This window comes from Gopherus flavomarginatus, chromosome 19 (genome assembly GCF_025201925.1).
Source record: "Gopherus flavomarginatus isolate rGopFla2 chromosome 19, rGopFla2.mat.asm, whole genome shotgun sequence".
NCBI lineage: Eukaryota > Metazoa > Chordata > Testudines > Testudinidae > Gopherus > Gopherus flavomarginatus.
The window spans coordinates 3,534,352-3,553,842 of record NC_066635.1 but is presented as its reverse complement, the minus strand read 5'-3'; the positions used below and the strand labels follow the sequence as shown (position 1 = coordinate 3,553,842).

The window sequence follows — 19,491 nt, the reverse complement described above, 5'->3', positions numbered from 1 at the left end:
GCTGGCAGGCATTGTTCAGGTCATGACTGCTGACAACAGTCTGTGCTGCCCTCCAGTGGACACTTGAAGAGCATTCATGTCTGTCAGCAAGATCCATTAAACAGTTGCCCTCAAAGCTGTTCAGATGACAGGTGGGTGACAGTGACATCAGCCACAGTCAGCTTTGACAGGCAAAGCATTCTGGGTCCCAAATACAAGAACAGTTATTTTCACTGAGCTGCGATAACTTCAGCACATTTGAGGTCCTCTCATTAGCCACAAATTAGACCACAGTATTAAAACCTGGGATTTGCACCAACATGACTGCTGGAGTCTGCACACAGTAAGCCACCTGTGAAATCTACATTTCAGCACCAGAGGTTTAAAAACAAAGGTGAAGTAAGTCAGAAATACACTAGAACAGAGAAGCAATCCACAGCCTCTGCTGTTCAACTAAAAGGCTAATCCTCTGCTTTACGACGAGTCCTAGTCCTGACAGGGACATAATAGGACTCAAGTAAATATTCTTCTATCCCAGGAAAATGAAAAACACAAAAAAGTCAAGTGTCAGATGTGAGAAAACTAAACTCTGCATCTGACAGCAATTTGGGAGCCAAACAAAACCCAGGATTTTTGCAGAGTTGCACATTCCCCTCCCACTGACTTCAAGGAAGTGCAGTATATACTGGATGCTTGAAAAAAAAAAAACAACCCACCACACAAATTGTTTTAACACCCTAATATCCTCATTGTCACTTGCTGGTGTGGTACCTAGAGCAGGAGCCACTGCCAGGGTCAGTGGAAAACTGCACAGAAAGTTGTGGAAATTTCAGGGCATCTCACTATTTTTTGCAGAACATTGTTGAGGTGCTTCACATATTATGTAATTGATTTTCCAAGTAACTGTTCCATGGCTTTTGCAGTTAACATACTGGATCACTGGGCCAAGATAAATTTGCAAAAGCTGTTGGCAGATTCTGCTCAGATTTTTCTGCCCAAGTCTGTGGAATTTACCAGATCTTTAACACTGTTTCCCAAGCTCTATGAGGCTGGGGCATTTCAGCATTACCAGTCTCCAAGGTACTCTGTTTATTGTTGCACCTTAAACCTGTCAGGCATAGCATGAGTCAGTGAAGTTACTTGCATCCTCCCGGCTAGAGGAGATAGAACTCTACCACTGCAACAAATGAACAGAGGAAAATATCAAGAACAAAAAGAGTGTGACAGGAAAAGCCTGTTGGGAGAAGGACAAAGAGCAGGCTAGAAAGCCTATTGTCTGGCAACCTGAAAATGAAAAAAGTCCCATCTGAACAAATGAGATTTCATTGTTTGTTGCTGACCTTCACTTAAAAAACCTAGCTGCACTGAGGGTATGTCTACACTGCAATTGCAAACCTGTGACTGGCCCACAGGGCTGTTTAATTGTGGTGTAGACATTTGAGCTCAGGTTGGAGCCAGGGCTCTAGTATCCTGCAAGGTGGGAGGATCCCAAAGCTGAAGCAGCCTGAGCCCAAATGCCTACACTGCAATTAAACAGTCCCGCAGCCCAAGCCCAAGTCTGCTGGCATGGGCCAGCCACGGGTGTCTAACTGCAGCGTACACATACCCTTAGTGACTAATGCATCCAAACCTATGGCTAAAAAGCAAGAACTGGCCTGCTGCCTGCTCCCACGCAAATGCCATTGACCAGTAGAAGGGCTAGTGATCTGCCCATCCCTCTCATTCTGGTCAGACAGTTGTGACCCACACTGTACTGTAGGTAGAAGGCACATGGCTAATTTTGCGTGCTCTCCCTAAGGTACAGTCTGGGGTACATCTGCTAGTCAGGGCCATTTGCATGGAAACCAAGGCTGGTTTTCACATACTGCCTTAGGGGAGTCCATCAGTGTACTCAGCATTTAAGCTCAGGTTCATGCAGGAGCTCGTCCTAGAGGGAAGGCGAGCTACAATTGTAACTTTCATTTACATTTAAAAGTTGCAGCAGTCACATTTTCTTGTCAGATAATTACATTTGAGATCCAAACTGTCCTTACAAGGTCATCTTAAAAAGCGTTTCCTAGTTTGGCAAAAAGCAAATTCCAGAATAATTGGGGTGAAAAGACAATGTACTTCAATGTTAAACATACCAGGTAATGCCAGGAAACTCGCACCAGCAATAGCCAGACGTAACTGGTACTTTACTGGCTGTTCTATCAATCTGCTGCCAAGACACAGGCATGACAGTAAGAGTTAAGGAAGCATTATCTGTAAGAGATCTGTGACTCCAGAGAGTGATTTAGACTGGCATGCTCTGGGAGTGCTGAAATCTACACTGTCACCTTTAAGCTCAACTGGATAATATGAACAAGAGTCACCCTAGACAAATTAGGTGGTGCTAGAAAAGTTCAAGAGCCACACCTGACCTCTGCTGGGCATGCATTCCCAAACTGTGTTTAGAATACCACCACCTCAGGGTTTGTATTTACAGAGTGGGAGTTTGAATGTTCTAAACAGCTTCAACAACACTGAAGGAAATTCAGCTACATTAGGAAAATAAGTCTGTTTTGACAATGGGTGTCAAATTTCTCTGTTCCCAGCTCTGGTGTAGACCGAGTCAATCAAGTTCAACATGCCATAACCCTGTTCATGGTAATAGGGGTACTGTTTGACAGTGCTAGAAGGAGTGGTGAGAGCAATTCAATGTCTGTTACAGTGGCTGACTTGACACCCATTGTCAAAAATGGCTGAGTTTGGGCTAGATACATAGACAAACAGCCACAGTTTTGAAACATGGTTCAGCTCTAGTACTAGTATGGAAGAAACTAAAGGTTTATCTCCATTTTTTGTACTGCTATAACTATATCATTCACAAATGAATGTTCTTAAATTGGTACTACCCCTAGTATGGACACAGGTCTATAGGACTGGAAGAATAGCTTATTCTTTGTAAATGTTCCTGTAAATATGGGAAGACTGGAATGGAAAGGATCTGGATCATCAGAGATCTATTTACTCTAGAGTTTGTTTTCTAGGATAACTAGATCTTCCCTTTGTGCGAGTCACTCTGTTCTGGAAACGACAGGAAGATTCATCAAGAACTAATTAATTGGACTTTTCTATAGGAAACAACAAAAACTGAGTATTGCAGAAAAACTGAGGGATGCATCAATTCCCACTGGCTCTGGTCAGTCTGGCTCTGCGCCAACTCTGCAACCTCTCTGAAAGTCACAGCGTAACAGACAAAGGCTCTCATCTCCTTTCTGACAGCGGCTCAGCAATGTTGATAAGAGCGCAAAACATGCAGAAATGAATGCGTCATAGGAAGGTATCAAGAGGCTCCTGCTCTTTCATAGTGCTGGAAGCCTCTAACTTCAATGGGAGCAGATTTGGCCAACTTGGAGTGCTTCTGAAAGAAATCAGTCATAGGAAACATATCCCCACATAATGCAGTGTACTGAAACTACACAGTGCTCCTCTGTTCCACATCTTCACCAGGGTGGACCTTTTTAGACACCAGACAAGCTCCTTTGATTAGATGATTGCAGCGCTCCCACCACACAGCCGGGGTGGGGTGGGGTGGGGGGGAGAGAGCACGCGTCCTGGCACTGCAGCTTCTCTCCAGGTCTTTTTGGCCTCCTGCATCTTAAGAACACCTCTTCACTTCTGCTAATGTAGCTTCTCTGTTGCAGGCAGATGCAGCTCATCTCCCCAGCTGGCCAGTCAAACTGCATGGAACCCTCAACTCAGCAAACTCTGGATCTCCCAACCTATCAGATACCTCTGCCCTTGTCCCCTTGCATAGCACCTGTCCTACTGCACCCCCACTCCCCAGGAAACTTCAGCACCCCCTCTCTCTATAGGTGAAGGGATTAAGAACACTTGGCACCTGCTCTACTAGCCCTTTCCAAATGGATGTAACATTTTAATTAAGTTTTCTAAAAACACTCCGAGAAGTTCTCTTATTTGAAGATCCACCCAGAGCAGGGAACCTAGGACCCCTACCAGCACTGTAGTAGGGGCATGGGAACCAGAAAGTTAAATGCACTAACCAGCTTAATGCTTTTTAGGGAGGGAATAAACTTAGGATTCTGAAACATGATTTTTATTGTTACAGCACCCACTTTAGAATGTATGAGGCAAGTCACCCACCTCCCACAATACTGGATTTGATTGCACACAGAACCTGAAACAGGGCAGGATGAGAGGAGGCACTGGGCTTCTAACAGATGGAGTAAGCCCAAAGAAGAGCTATTTAGAAGAAGAAATGGGTCCTACAGCAACCAATAATACCTTGGCTTCTTCTGCCATTTTCTTCTCTTCATCTACCTCCTCCACCTTGGCAACAGTGTCCTCTCCTTGATGTTTCCTTCTCTTCTGCTTAGGGGCCATGAAACCTTGTAGGAACTTCTTAATGACACTGGCCTGGAGGGCAATCACACATTCCCCAAAATCCTTTAGGCTCTCCAGCGAGCATACCTGTTGGGAACACCACAAAATCATGTAATATTAGGACAACCTACCCTAACCACCATCCCAAGTAGGCTAGTCCTGCAAGTGTAGACCAGCGATACAGCATATTTCTGTTGCCACCAGACAACAGGTTGTAGATTCCCAACTCAAGGTGGTGGTCTTCCTGGATAACCCTAACAACACAAGCAGTCTATAAAAATAGAACCCATATTTTTAAATGCCTCTCACCATGGTAATTAAGTACCAGAGTAGACTTCAAGTAGCTCATCCATTTAGGTACTTCAGCAGCCTAGGTCCCCTGACCAAAAGTACTCCTTAGCATTCACAGGGCAAAAGGGGCAAGAAAGTGAATATTTTTAAAAGTTGGCTATGGACTTTCAGAGGAGCTCTCAGCAGCTGATTTCGCTTCTCTATCAGTACTGACAGGTGTGGTGAAATGTCGCTACAGGAAGGCCAAAAGAATTGAAAGCTGCCAATTCAGGGTCATTCTGAGGGCTTGGAGCAGTTTTCAATTGTTTTGGCCATCCTGCAGTAACATTTCACCACAAAAACTTGCCGGTATGGATAGAAAAGTTAAAACCACTGCTGAGAACTCCTTTAAAAAGCTATCCAAAGTTGTGGGAAATCAGTTGATCTAACAGTTTTACTGGATCTCCAGCCTCAAATTTAAGGTGGCACTTATGCGGAGAAACGTGAGCTACCAGTTCTTATCTAGAGGTTGGTGATGCATTTAGAGATACCAATATGGACATGCAATACACAAAAGGGAAAGTCACAACTGAATTTCTAGAGCTATTTGCTCAAGGGAATACTTAAGAGCAGGAACTCATAATGGTTACAAGCCCTGGTGTGCTAGAACTTTGTCCTAGTTTTTCACCTTCAGAGCTACTACAGGGGCATAAGTTTAATTCCTGTGTTCCCTCACCCTGGCTTCAAACTCGGACGTCTCATCAACATATCCCAGCCCTCCTTTCTGTAGCCGAGTTGCCACCTCAATAAGATCGCTACGGAGGAAGTTGAGCAGCTCCTGATTGCCATCACAGTACTTCAGGCCCAGGTTTTGTTTCCGAGCTAAGTGGATGGAATGCGTGAGGTCCTGATACCTGGAAAAAAAACAAGAGACCACCTTTTGAACAGATGCAGGCTACTACACAGCACATAGTCAGTAATGGCTGGAGTATGCTGGAGGGAACAGCAGAAGCCCAAGTTTAATCTGCACACACCATCAGCTACAATTTTACAGAACTATCAATTTTCAACAGTATGCTGTAGCCCTGCCGCTGAGGAACAGTGCCCTTTCCCCAGCTGTGACTGCAGTAGTTTTAAGAGCTGACAAGGTGTCTTGGTAGCTCAGACTTTTGCTGATGGAGAACTCACAATATGTTCCTGAAAGAAAAGCAGCCCCTCTTCCCATCCCCTTCCTTTATACGCACATGATCATAACTTTGCTTTGTGCACCCACACTGGTACCAGGATGGTTTACCCTGAATAGAATGCACCTTGCAAAGGGGAAGGTGTATGCAAAGCAGAGAATAGTGGCCTCACCTTTTCTGCAGCCGCTCCTTCAGCTGGCTCTCTCTTATTCCCTGGGGATGCAGGCAATCCAGCAGCTCATCCAGTTCCTTCTGACTATCACAGAGAAACCTGAAAGACATAACAAGCATTTACACTAGCTCTGCTGCCTTAACAGGGAGCGTAAAAGCCTCCTCTGAGATGGTCAGTCCCGCTCCCTGCCTTACACGTATTTGTGAGCTATGGCCCAATCCCCACCAGGCAAAGTGACAAATCATTCAAGTTGTATTATGGTGGCACAGAGGCCTAAAGTTGCCCCCATTTGCTATGTCTTAAATGCAGCTAAGTCTAGGGTGGAGAAAAAACAGAATGTGTGTGTCTGTGGGGGGGGGGGGTATTGTTTTATTTAATTACAAATAAATACATTTAAGGTAGCAGATTGCTGTTCATCCATATCTACCCTGCCTCCCCTATCCGGAGATTTGAATGTAGAATAAAACTTAGGGAACTCCCTCTCTTAACCCTCACCCAAGTGCTGTCTCCCTCATCTTGCTCTCCAAGCAATGAAAATGTGGTTACTTCCTCGGCAAGGTGTTAGCGAGATTCGGCACTAATGTCAGTCCCCTAAACACAGGCAGTGCTGAGACCTCACCCTAAGTCTCTTACTAGAGGGGTGTCTGATTTTTTTTCCACTTAAACTAAACAAATCAACCTCCTGGTCTTCTTCCCCAAACTCTACCCTAACCTGGGAGAATCCAAGGTGCATACTTGAGATGTTCCTAAACCCTCCTTTATTTCTTAAACAGGACAGAGCCATTTGGGAAAGAACGTTGGTTGTGACCTTGGGGAAGACTAACAGGTCAGGTCATCTCTCCTCAGAGACTATGCAAGTGGTTACTCAGTGCATCACAGCTTGTTACCAACTAGCATGTATGCCCCTTTCCTCAGGCACCAGGGCCCAGGCAACCGCCACAGCAGGCCTGAGAAATATTCATGTAACAGACCTCTGCAGCCCATGCCTTTACCACTTAGAGCTCAGCCCATGCCTTTACCATAGCACGGTTGGTCCTTAGGCGCTTCTGTAATACTCATGATTTAATAATACCAAATATTACACATTGGATGCGGAGTCTAGATCTGATGCCAAATTCCAGAGAGCTGTTTGGCAATTCTTAGCTAGCTAGGTGTAGTGTAGCTTAGTTTGCATGCTCCCATGCCTTGATACGAGGCAACCTAGTATTTCCACTGCTGTTTGTCTAGTGACATTTTTTGCTCCATTCTAGTCAATTTCCAAGACTGCGGCATCTTTCTCAATTTTCTTATGTAGTTCATTGTCCTCTTTTCCACATTCCATGAGGTGGTATCCAATCAGGAGCTTCTTTAGGAATGCAGTTTTTAGGCACTCATACAACATATCCAAACCACAGCATTTTCTTGAATCATTGTCACATCATTGTAGGTGTAGTTAGGACTCCTTAGACCCTTCCTGTTCAATATGGCTAGTCACCGTAAGTGGTATCTGCACAGAAAGACTCAGATGAAGGGATGCTTACTTTACCTTACAGTAACTAATTCTTTCATGTTTTGTTTACATAGAACTCATTACTCACCCTCTGCCCCTGCTCCTTCAGAGTGCATCTCTGCTAGCAGTCTGGAGCAGTGAGAGAACTGAGAGGCAGTTGGGGCTACTCAGTCCTATATACCCTTGGGTTTTGGTGGGGGAAGCATGAGGACATGCAGGGCACAGGCATGGGCCCAGCAGACAGTGTTAGTCAAAAGATTTGCATCTCATGCACACCATAAGTGGAATCCACACGGACAAAACATCTTAAACTGTAAGATACAAAGCCATTCTTCTCTTCAGTTCTTATTTTGTCACAGTATGTCACATTTGTTTTATTGGACTAACTTATCCTGTAGCTATATTAATAGAAATGATTCAAACCACTAAAACCAGCAGGCTCGAATTTTCAAAAACTAATTTTATTCCCCCTCATCCCCCGATTTTATATTCAACAAGTTTTGTTATTCTTTTAAAAATACAAAAAAAAATTAAAAAACCCTCCCCCTCAGCAAATACTGTCTTATCCCAAGAGGATCTGTAACAATCTCTTTCTAGTGGTCCACCTGTATCTTACATTTACACACAACGTAAGGGGAAAACAAGTGTGGAATATTCAGTTTGGCTGACTAGAACTTTTATGGAGCGGGATTAGTCATTCCACAGTTGAAGATGCATAACTGTATTTCCAATGTAAACCCAATCTTGGCACTCCCTCTCTACTACACAAATAAAGGAGTATCTGCCTTAATGTCAGTTAATTAAGTCTGGAGCTTGCTGGAGCAGAGGCAGAACTTTGCTCCCCAATTTGAAGTGAACTGAACAAGGGGTTCCATGGCACTCTAAAAAATACTGAGTAACAAAAAACGTTTGGCTACTGAGAACAGTTTACATGTAGTTGAAATCAACGCCTGGCACTAAAGATCAGTCAATTAAACTATTTTTAAATTGTAATTTCACAATGCTCCAATAGCCCCTTGCACAGAACCTCTGCATGGGTGCTGGACTGTCAGATTCATACTATTGCAGATCTGCCAGCCCTGGTATGAGATCCTCTGTTCAGGGAGCCCTTATGGAGCACAGTTCCATTATGCACATGAGATATGGGAGCTTTCATAGAAATCCTGGAAGATTAGGGCTGGAACAGCCCTCAGGAGGTCATCTAGTTCAATCCCCTGCTCAAAGCAGGACCAATCTCCAACTAAATCATCCCAGCCAGGGCTGTGTCAAGTTGGGCCTTAAAAACCTTTAATGATGGAGATTCCACCACCTCCATAGGATATCCATTCCAGTGCGTCACCACCCTCCTAGTGAAATAGTTTTTTCTAATAGCCAACCTAGACCTCCCCCACTGCAATTTGAGACCATTGCGCCTTGTTCTGTCATCTGCCCCCACTGAGAACAGCCGAGCTCCATCCCCTTCAGGTAGCTAAAGGCTGCTATCAAATCACCCCCACCCCCCAATCCCTTCTGCAGGCTAAATAACCCCCGTTCCCTCAGTCTCTCATCACAAGTCATGTGCCTCAGCCCCCTAACCATTTTTGTTGCCCTCTGCTGGACTCTCTCCAATTTGTCCACACCCGTTCTGTGGGGGAGGGGAGGGGCAAAACTGGACACATTACTCCAGATGTGGCCTCACCAGTGCTGAATAGAGGGGAATATTCACTTCCCTCGATCTGCTGGCAATGCTCTTACTAACACAGCCCAATATACCATTAGCCTTCTTGGCAGCAAGGACACTGCTGCTCAAATCCAGCTCTCTTCCACTGTAATCCTCAGGTCCTTTGCTGCAGAACTGCCGCTTAGCCAGTCGGTTCCCAGCCTGGAGCGGTGCAAGGAATTCTTCTTTTCCAAGTGCAGGATTCTGCACTTGTCCTTGCTGAACCTCAGATTTCTTTTGATCCAATCCTCTAATTTGTCTAGGTCCCTCTGGACCCTATCCTACCCTCCAGCATATCTACCAAGTTTAGTGTCATCTGTGAACTTGTTGAGGGTGCAATCCATTCCATCGCCCAGATCTTTAATGAAGATATTGAACAAAACTAGCCCCAGGACAGACCCCTGGAGCACTCCACTTGATACCGGCTGCCAATTAGATAAAAGCTGTTGATCATCACCCGCTGAGCCTGACAATCTAGCCAGCTTTCTAGCCGCATTTAGTCCATTCATCCAATCCATACTATTTTAACTTGCTAGCAAGAATACTGTGGGAGACTGTATCAACAGCTTTGCTAAAGTCAAGATATATCATGTTCATTGCTTTCCCCAATATCCACAGAGCCAGTGATCTCATCATAGAAGGCAATCAGGATGCTCAGGTATGACTTGCCCTTGGTGAATCCATGTTGACTGTTCCTGATCACCATCCTCTCCTCCAAGTGCTTCAAAATTGATTCCTTGAAGACCTGCTCCATGATTTTTTGAGGGACTGAGGTGAGGCTGTAGTTCCCTGGATTCTCCTTCCCTTTTTAAAAGATGGGCACTATATTTGCTTTTTTTCAATCATCCAGGACCTCCACCGATTGCAACGAGTTTTCAAAGCTCCACAGGAGCTTCCGGAATTACCACCGGTTGCCCACGGATAGCAATCTCTGCACTTATAGAGGGAGTAAACCTTGCAGTAATGAGTTTGTGAGCACCAGTGGCTATGCCATAAACTAGGCTGTAATAAAATAAGTTGTGGACTATTCAGGACAAAAGATGAAATTGCTGTGCTATGCAATGTATAACATATCAATCCTTTCCAGTACAGACTGATTTTTCAGTTTACTTAAATGGCTGTAACTTAGTGAATCTAACTCTTGGGATAAATGGCTGTAAATTCAAATGACAAATTTTAAACAAAGTCTATTCTTAGAACATAAGGACAGCCACAATGGGTCAGAACAAAGATCCACCTAGCCCAATATCCTGTCTTCCAACAGTGGCCAATCCCAGGTGACCCAGAGGGAATGAAGAGAACAGGCAATCAAGTGATTCATCCTCTGTTGCCCATTCTGAGCTTCTGGGAAACAGAGGCTAGGTACATCATCCCTGCCCATTCCAGCTAATAGCCATTGATAGACATATCCTCAATGAATTTATCTAGTTCTTTTTTGAACCCTGTTATAGTCTTGGCCTTCACAACATCCTGTGGCAGAGTTCCAGTCTGACTGTGTTGTGTGAAGAAATACTTCCTTTTGTTTGTTTTAAACCTAGGACTCCATTTATGAGCTTTGCCAATATACTTGGGAGGTCAGAATAGAGAAAATGGATATATTACAAATAATTCAGTGTCCAGATTGTCTGCTAGCCTTCACAGCAACTCCTGACAACAGGTCCTTCCAGGAGCTGGAATCGGAGCAGCGTCACTATCTCCTCATGTGCGGAAGTGGGGGAGAAAGGATTGAGAAGAGGCTCTTGTGATCTTGGAGTCATTTCCTTCCAGTCTTCCTCCTGAGTCTCTGCCTCTTTCCCTCACATTCTCTCATTCCGTTTGAGGTCTACTTCACTGAGTGGTCTAGTTATGGACCTAATTGGTGCACTGGACCCTAGGCCATTTGTAGAAACAAGAGGGACAGCAGCATCTCCTACTCAAGCGGGACCGGAATGCCAAATAAGACCAGGGTGTAAACCAAATGGGTAAGACTGAGACAGTGCTATGGCTCAAAGTGATGGCTGACAAGAGACATAAGGGTATTTTGCTGGAGATCTCTGGGCAGCCCTAAAGACTGTTGATGATTGAGAGGATGATCCGGGAGTTACTCAACTGAGGGAATCCTTGGAGAGGAAGAGGGGGACGGATGTCTGAAAAGGGTCTCTGCTTGATTCTGGAGAAAGTCTGAGTGTGAAGAGGAGCAGCAGTGTGTCTGTTCTAGAGGTGATGTTGACTGTTCAATGCAGTGCAGAAGAATACCAGTACTGAGGGTACAATTCTTCCTGGTGTTGGTGGCATTAGTACAGAGGATAGTGCCAGGGACTCAATATCATTAATTTGTAACAGATTTGCAAGTACTGTTAAAGAGTTCTGTATGATAACAGGACTGGTAGGGAGAGCGGGAGCATTGGTACTGGCCGTCGATGTCTGTGTGGATTTAGTTCCACTTGCAGCCATTTGAGACAAAGAATCAGCCTTTCACTAACCTCTCCAGGGCAATCAGGCCTCTGTGCTCATGGTTCAGAGGAGACAGGAGGTCCGTAACTCCTCATTTCTTTCACCTCACCCATTCTGGGGAAGGAGATTAGTTGCTTGAGTTGCCCTTCACAAGCCGCTCAGATCTGCCTTACCTCAATGCGAGCAAACAATACCAGGCTTTGGCACCAAGCTCTGTTTGGAGGACTAAGTCAGCTGAGATCCTCTCTCTGTATTGATGATGGCAGCCCTCTAGGTAGAGTCCCTACTAATAGGGGGTGCTGAAGAACTGGGATCTCTGGAAGGACAGCCTCTTTACAGAATCTAAGGAGCATCTTTCTGAATCTGATGCTCTCCTCATGGATTGCTCCAGTAGGTAGAACTTTAGCCATCAATGACTTTGAAACTGTCAGTTCTGATTGAGAAGACCAGCCTACAGAGCAATGGCCAAGGGTACGCATCAGTTGACGGAATAAGCCTGTCACATGACAGGCACAGCTTGCAGCCAGAGGGGTTAGCCTCAGCCATTTGGTGGAATAGCACCTTGGTGATGAGTAGTAATCATCATAAGAAGGAAAGAAAATATAAAAAATAAAGGGACTTCCAACAGGAAAGCGTCCATAAATTAAGTAACTAAACTAGTTAACAGTAATTAATGTTTATGAAGTGTTTCAATTAAACGGTGCCAGTAGGTAGCAGGTAGAGACCACAATGTTCTATCTCACTGCCACCAACAGGGAACTAACAGGCAGTTGGGGCCACTCTGCTCTATGTGCCTTCACCACAGGAGGGTGGATGGGCACAAGGAAATGCAGGGCACAAGCATGGCCCCACAGGTCACTGTTGGTCAAAAGATTCCAATCTCACATGTACCACAAGTGGGAGCCACACAGGCTATTATAATTTAAGCAAGGTCACTTCTCAAGCAAGGTCATGTGCATGGTATTAAAGACAGGATTAGTATTGTAGGCAGACAGACATGTTCTTAGTGGATCAGAATAAATAATGTTCTGGCCATTGTACCAAAGAATGAGAATCTCAGAAAATTTAAAACAAAAACAAAAAAACCCACACTATTCGAGTCTGGCTTTTTTTTAATCTACTGATTTAAAAATCACCCTATCTTGGCCACATCTAACATTCAAGCAGCAGCAAGTCAAAGTCTTACTATCTCTTTGCTCATCTGTCTATTACCCACAATAACCAGTACCGCATGTTACTTCCAAAGTATAGGATTGGGAGGCTACTAAACTAATTCAGCAACTGAATAGGACAACTGAAAAAGGAATAGCTGTAATTAATGGTTATTACAAAGAGACCATCATACATTAAGAATAAAAAGCATTTGTTCAAACAAAAATATTACTGGATACTCTTATTGTTTCTAACTTCACTACAGAACCACAATACACTGAGTGTGTGAAACAAAACGGAATGGTTGCCTCCTTAAAGATGCTCATTTGGCTTTCCACACCAATTTTTTTTCACTGGAAATGATCTACAGCTCCCTTTTATACTAGATACTGGTCTTTATAAAACACCAAGGTGGGTCAGAACCCCATGTCTCTTATGAAGTTGAGACTCCTCATTTCTGGGACCACACTAAATGGTCCAGCAAATTTTCTTGAACCCATTTGTCTAGTTATAAGCACAGAAGTGCAGCCATGAGAAAGCATATTACCATAAGTTCTGTCCCTGTTTGGGTACAGTGGTCTCTATCGGAATGTCTGTAACATGCATGGATCTATGATGAGTGTTCACTCTGCCACCTGCAGCCACGTTCTTTCGCTTATCTGTAAAAGATTCACACAAAATTAAAATGCAATCTCATTCATCATCACGTGTCAACTTTTTACTTCACCGAGCTATACTGACTAGTTACAATGGTTATATCAGACTGCTGCTGGGGTAGTAAGACAGCAAAGGAGGCAAAATTCCTCAGTAAGCCTCTTCACATATTTGGCCAGGGAGACTTATAATTTGCTTTCCATAAAGAAACTAAATCAACAGTTTCAGAGTAGCATCCGTGTTAGTCTGTATCCGCAAAAGGAACAGGAGTACTTGTGGCACCTTAGAGACAGTCAGTTGCTATCCTGGTATTTACAAAAGGTATCACTATGGCATTAAGGCACAGTACAAGGAAGGGACATTAGAAATACCATCTATTACAATTTTACAAAAGGCTCTTTTCTCAGTATATATTGACCAGATACTCCATCTAGTGCTTGGAAGTACAAATACATTCCACCCTTACAATGTACAAATCTCAGTCTTTCCTTTCCAACAAAACTCCAGTGTATAATTCCTTTGAAATTATTACATATTTGGTCATAAACATTCACTGACTTTTAATTTATTTCAAGTCTGTATGTATGTGCATGCTATGAAAATATATTCACCAGTTCCATCGGTTACACAAAGAATCCTTTCCTATATGCTTTATAGGTGAAGCCAAGCCATTAATGCCGTTTCCCTCACTTCCCAGCCCTCCAGTGGCTCAGGGAATGTTCTCTTCCTATCGTTGTGAATTCACAAGAGAAAGTCTCTGAATTTGTGCTTTTCACATTGGGATGTATGCCAAAAAAAGGAGGAGTTACACTTTGGTGGGAAGAGGTATCTGAGGGTATGTGTACACAGCAAAGCAAGCCTAGGGTTAGTGGGACTCAAGTCCGTTGACCCGTGCCAGGGAACCCGTGGCTTGAGCGTCTACACAGCTTTTAACCCCAGGTTAAGGATTTTCTGATCTGTGCTCAAACTTAGGGCTCTGGCCTCCACACTGTAATGCACAGATGCAAGTCCAAGTACCCCTATCCCAGAGCAGATAGTGGCGCTCTAGCCCTATGAATGCGTTTCACTGTGGGAAAACTCTACTGCCCCCCGTTTCCTAACTGTGAGGTGCTACTGATGGGACTCAGGTGCCATAAGGATCACAAGAGTAGATAACTGTGTAATTAGCTCCTTTGGTAGTGGTCTGAGGAGAATGACTGCAGTTTGAGAAGGCTTTATACTGAACTACCATCTAACTTGAGAACTGGGCTCTCCAGCTCTAGGCTGAGTAATATTGGCAGGAAAACGCCCATGTGCACCTGTCTGAGGCTAATTAGCACATCAATCTCTAGGGCTGTCAAACTATTAAAATGAGACACTGCAATTCTTAATTTTAAAATGGGATGTTCAGTGAAGGTCTTTTTGTTTGGTTGGCTTTTTATTTATTTGTGGGTTTCCAAGTTTGAAATAAAATGTAGGTTTCAGAAGGAAAAAAACCCCTCCCCCCCAGCTGCTGCCAGTTGCAGAGAGGTGAAGGGCTTCCCCCAGGCTTAGGATGCAGTGTTCTCCAGCACCCCATTGGGTTTCCTTAGCCCTGTCTCCACCACACCCAGAAAGATAGAGATAAGGGAACCCAGGAGGCTGTAGGGAAGTTTGGGAGCTGGTTTCCACTCACTGCCCTCACAGTGTACCTGGCTGGGCTCCTAGGCATACGCTGAAGTGATGGCAACAAGCAGTCCACCTTAATGGGAAGGTGATGGAAGGTGGTGATGTATCTAACAGTCTGACAGTGACTCTAATGGAGGTTCCATAAGCTTCAGGAGAACAATGTTGAGATGCCACAAAAGAGTCGAGTTTCTGACAAATGGATAAGTACGCAGGAAGCCTGTGAGGAGTCTCAGTACTGTCTGATGTGAGAAGAGCAAGTATGACCGTACTGAAGTGTACATGCAGTGTTGCTGTAGCTATGTCAGTCCCAGGATATTAGAGACACAAGGTGGGTGAGGTATTGCAGTATGACACGTCATTACTACTGCAAGGTGGACTTGCAGAGAATTAAATGACAATCGACTTTGTTTCAAGTGCAGCCTATAGTGGAGGCTCTTTGGTACTGGAGCCTCAATTGGGTCCAGATTATACTGGATTGCCCATATGGACAACTGTTTTCATGTGGAAAAGTATGTCTTCCTAGTAGATGGCTTCCTGCTCTGTAGGAGGATTTCCTGAAACTGTTGAGAAGTCTGTCATGCTCAGTCAGCCAACAACCAAGCAGTCAGGTGCACTCAGACCTGCAGTCCTTGCAATATCTAGCAGTGGAGCTGGGATCTCACATCCAGGGTGACAGAGACAGATAGGAGACAGAATGGAAGCGTGAAAAAGGTCCAACAGCCAAAATTGCCTCTATCAATAAAGAGCTATTTAGGATCAGCATGGTCTTGTCCCACCAGATGATAGCCTGAGGGTAACTGGGGGAAAGCTGTATAGGAGGCCTGGAGTCCACTGAAGCAGGAACACTTCTGGTGAACAGCCCATGCTCATGCACTCTCTGGAGCAGAAGTTTGGTGCTGTCCTGTCTGGCGAATGGGTCTATCATGAGACCCCTCAACTGGTGAAATATTGGCTTTATGATGGACATCTGCAGTGCCCATTCAAGTGCCTGCATGCCTGTGTAAGAGGCCAAGTTGTTGCTGGCTTCTACAATGTGCAGAGTCAATGGAGTAATCCCATGGGGATACGACCAGGCCTACAGTTTAATGGCTTCCTGGCACCCAGGAGATAAGAGCACATCCTTGCTTGTTTACATAGTTCACTGTGGACATGTCCATTAAGATCTGTATGGGCTGCAGGGTCCTCAGCAGCCCAGGACTACCACACAGGCTAGCCAGATGGCCCTGAGTTCCCGGACACTGATATGCAGCATCAAATCGTACTGGGACCAGGTTCCTTACATCTAGAGATAGTTCAGATGGGCACCCCAATCTGTCCCTGAAGCATCTGCTATGAGTCATCGTAGGGAAGGGGGTCAAGAAGGGAACCTCCTTTCAAAAATCTTCTCCAGGTCCAGCTGCCACGTTCTTGTAGAACCTCGGGAGGGACCACGACTCTTGATCAGGTGATGCTTGGATGACTAGCAGCCCCAGACCTGGCCTCTGAGTTGTGTCCTCAGGGCATCCATTACTGATTTTCTGTATGCTGATGACTGTGCCATCCTCGCAAACACCAAAGGTCAGACTTTGGAGACAGTTGAGCACTTTTGCTATCTCAGTAGCAAACTCTCAAAATGCAAAAAATCAACAGAGAGATCCAGTGCGCATGTGCTTCCTTTAGGAAATTGCTCCAACGGACAGTGACCTACCACAGGACACCAAGATTCAGCTCTATAAGACAAAGGTTATTTCTCTACTCCTTTATGGATGCCTTATCAATCGCACCTCAAGAGTCTGGAGAGGTACCATCAATGATGCCTCCAGAAGATCCTTTGCGTCCAGTGGGAAGATCGCTGCATTAAACACCAGCATCCTCAGTGAAGCCAATGTCACCAGCACTGAAGCAATGACCCTAATGCATCAACTCCACTGGGCTGGATATTGTATACAGATTCCAGACTCTGGCCTCTCAAAACAAAGTCTTCTACTCTCAGCTCACCCGTGGTCAGAGATCCTGTGGTGGTCAGAGGAAACGCTGCAAAGAGACAATGATAGCAATCTCTCAAGAAAACTGAGGTGGACATCACAAGCTGGGAGGAGCAAGCCACCAACTGACCCCAACGGGGCTACATCCTCCATCAGGCAGTGGCCTGCTTTGAGGAGAAGCGCCTTGCCCTCAAAGCTGAAAAGAGAGAAGGAAGGAAAAATAACTTTCTGCCAGCAGCAGCTGCCTGCCAGGAAATGTCTGTACCTACTGCGGGCAGATCCGTGGTTCCAGGATTGGACTCCTGAGTCATCTCAGGACCCATATGTAAATGCATGGTAGAGATCATCCTCGAATCAAGGGATCGTTGCCGATGATGACACTGCAATTAAACACCCGTAGCTGGCCCATGTCAGCAGATTCAGGCTTTCAGGGCTCTGGACGCAGGGCTATAAAAAACTGCAGTGGAAGTTTTCGGGCTTGGGCTGGAGCCTGGACTGTGGGACCACGAGGGAGAAGGTCCTATAGTCCAGGCTCCAGCCCAAGCCTGAATACATACACCACACATTTTCACAGCCCTGCAGCCTGAGTCAGCTGATACGGGCCAGCTACAGGTGTTTAACTGCTCTGTAGACATACCCCTGACATGTAAGCTTGCCTTGAGAGAGTTCATAGACAATCAACTATCATCTGCATGGCTGTTACAGGCTATTTCTTGTAGTTCACATGGAGTTCTAATTGGGAGAGCAGGGAAAATATATACTCCAGAGTTGTTAACATCTCCTGCTGTGATCTATCCCTGATCGGCCAATCATCTCAGTATAGGTAGACATGGATTCCCTTACTCCCTAAGAGTTCTGCCACGGATTTTGTGAACACTGTGTTGTGGAGAGTCCAAAGGGCAATACCCTGGATTGGTAATGGTTGGGTCCCACTTGGAATCTTGGGTACTTCCCACGGCCCAGATAGAGAGCTATATAGAAGTATGCAGATGCATCACACAAGTAGAGAGCCATGAACCAGCCTTGAGCATAAACATATGGAATCAATTCATAGAATCAGATTAGATGACACAGGCAATTCCTGAAATGGCATGTTTTTGTGGAGTCTTCTCAGGTCTAGGACAGAACAAAGACCCCCTTTTTTTCCTTCTTCAGGATAAGGAAATACTGGGAGCAGAAGCCCCTTCCCCTGAAATCTAGTGGCAGCTCCTCAACCTCCTAGAGGATGCAACAAGGCCACTTCTGCCTGTAGCAGGCTCATGAAAGGGGTCCCTGAAGAGGGCTGGGGAAGCTGGGGCAATGGCCTCTAGCACCTATTTGTACAATGTTATGGCAGATCACTCCTGGTGGAATGGGGAGAGATGGCTTCTGAAAGTCATGCTCTCTAAATTGGATCTGGTGAGGCTCCCAACAATCCTGTCAAATTCGCTGACATGCCATAGGAGCGAAATACATTGCCAAGAAAGGAGGAGTCTGGTGACCCGTCATACTTTAGCTTTTTATTGGCATGGTACTCAGGTTGCTTGGAATGACAGCATGGTGCTTGTTGTCTTGACTGGGATTGAGGATGGTATGGCTTACAGTATGAGGCTGGAGTGATAGTCCCCGGGGAGCCTTTGAGTCTTCAAAAGAGCGTGAAGAGCTGTCTGTTTGCTCTCTAACTTCCATGCTTTCAAAGGACTGGTCCCCAGTCATACCCTGTACCTCTCAAGGGATGCCCAATATTTGGAGTAAGGATGTTCTGTGCATTGTCACTGCCATGGCAATAGATCTGACCATAGTGTTGGAAGCGTTAGTTGCCAACACCTGGCCTACCTTTTTTACTTCCCTGGGTGCCTTCCAGTTGTCACATGGGAGTTTCAAGAGAAAGGGCATCACTATCCCAGCTCAAAGAGTAATTTGCCTCTTGCAGTTGCAGAAAAGCAGAGGAGTAAGTAGGTAGAGCCTTTCTGGGGTCCTTGTCTTTAGGGGCATTATTTTTTGCTGTAGATTTTTCCTGTACCTTTGAGACAGATAAGGATCCCTGGCTAAGGCAGGCAAAGAAGTATTCAAAACCTGTCTGAAGGATTGGGTACTGCTTCTCTATCCATTTTACACTGGGTGGTATTGTGGCAGGCATCTGAGCTTTAGCCTGGGTCATTAATGAGGACAGCGACTGTGACTGGACTGAAAGTTGTCAAAATATCAGCTTATATTTTTTTCAATATGATCAGTGTCTCTCTCCAGGATGTAAGTAATTCTCATACGAGCTCTTGGAATTACTTGAAGTAATCAGGTTCCAGTATTGATGCTGACGATATCACTTCACCAGGAGATGAAGAGGAGATGTCTTTTGGTAATGACACAGGACATTGTTGCTCTGCCTCCAGTTCTGTCTTCCTTGTAGTCTGGCATAGACAGTCTCTGACCACACATGCTGGTGGCAAGAGGGATCTCTTCCTCAAATACAGTGGAGATAGGCTTATAGAGGTGTGTGATGG

General features: G+C 45.1%; 1 protein-coding gene across 1 annotated transcript in view; it reads right to left on the bottom strand.

Annotated features, from left to right (window-relative positions):
* BAZ1B (bromodomain adjacent to zinc finger domain 1B) overlaps positions 1 to 19,491 on the bottom strand; it is an 82,168-nt gene that overhangs the window by 20,935 nt on the left and 41,742 nt on the right. The window contains exons 10-13 of the mRNA XM_050928896.1: positions 13,294 to 13,405; positions 5,974 to 6,072; positions 5,354 to 5,531; positions 4,249 to 4,434 (exon numbers count right to left, since the gene is read on the bottom strand). Of these exons, the coding sequence (XP_050784853.1) occupies positions 4,249 to 4,434; positions 5,354 to 5,531; positions 5,974 to 6,072; positions 13,294 to 13,405 (575 nt within the window). The remainder of the gene's footprint in view (positions 1 to 4,248; positions 4,435 to 5,353; positions 5,532 to 5,973; positions 6,073 to 13,293; positions 13,406 to 19,491) is intronic.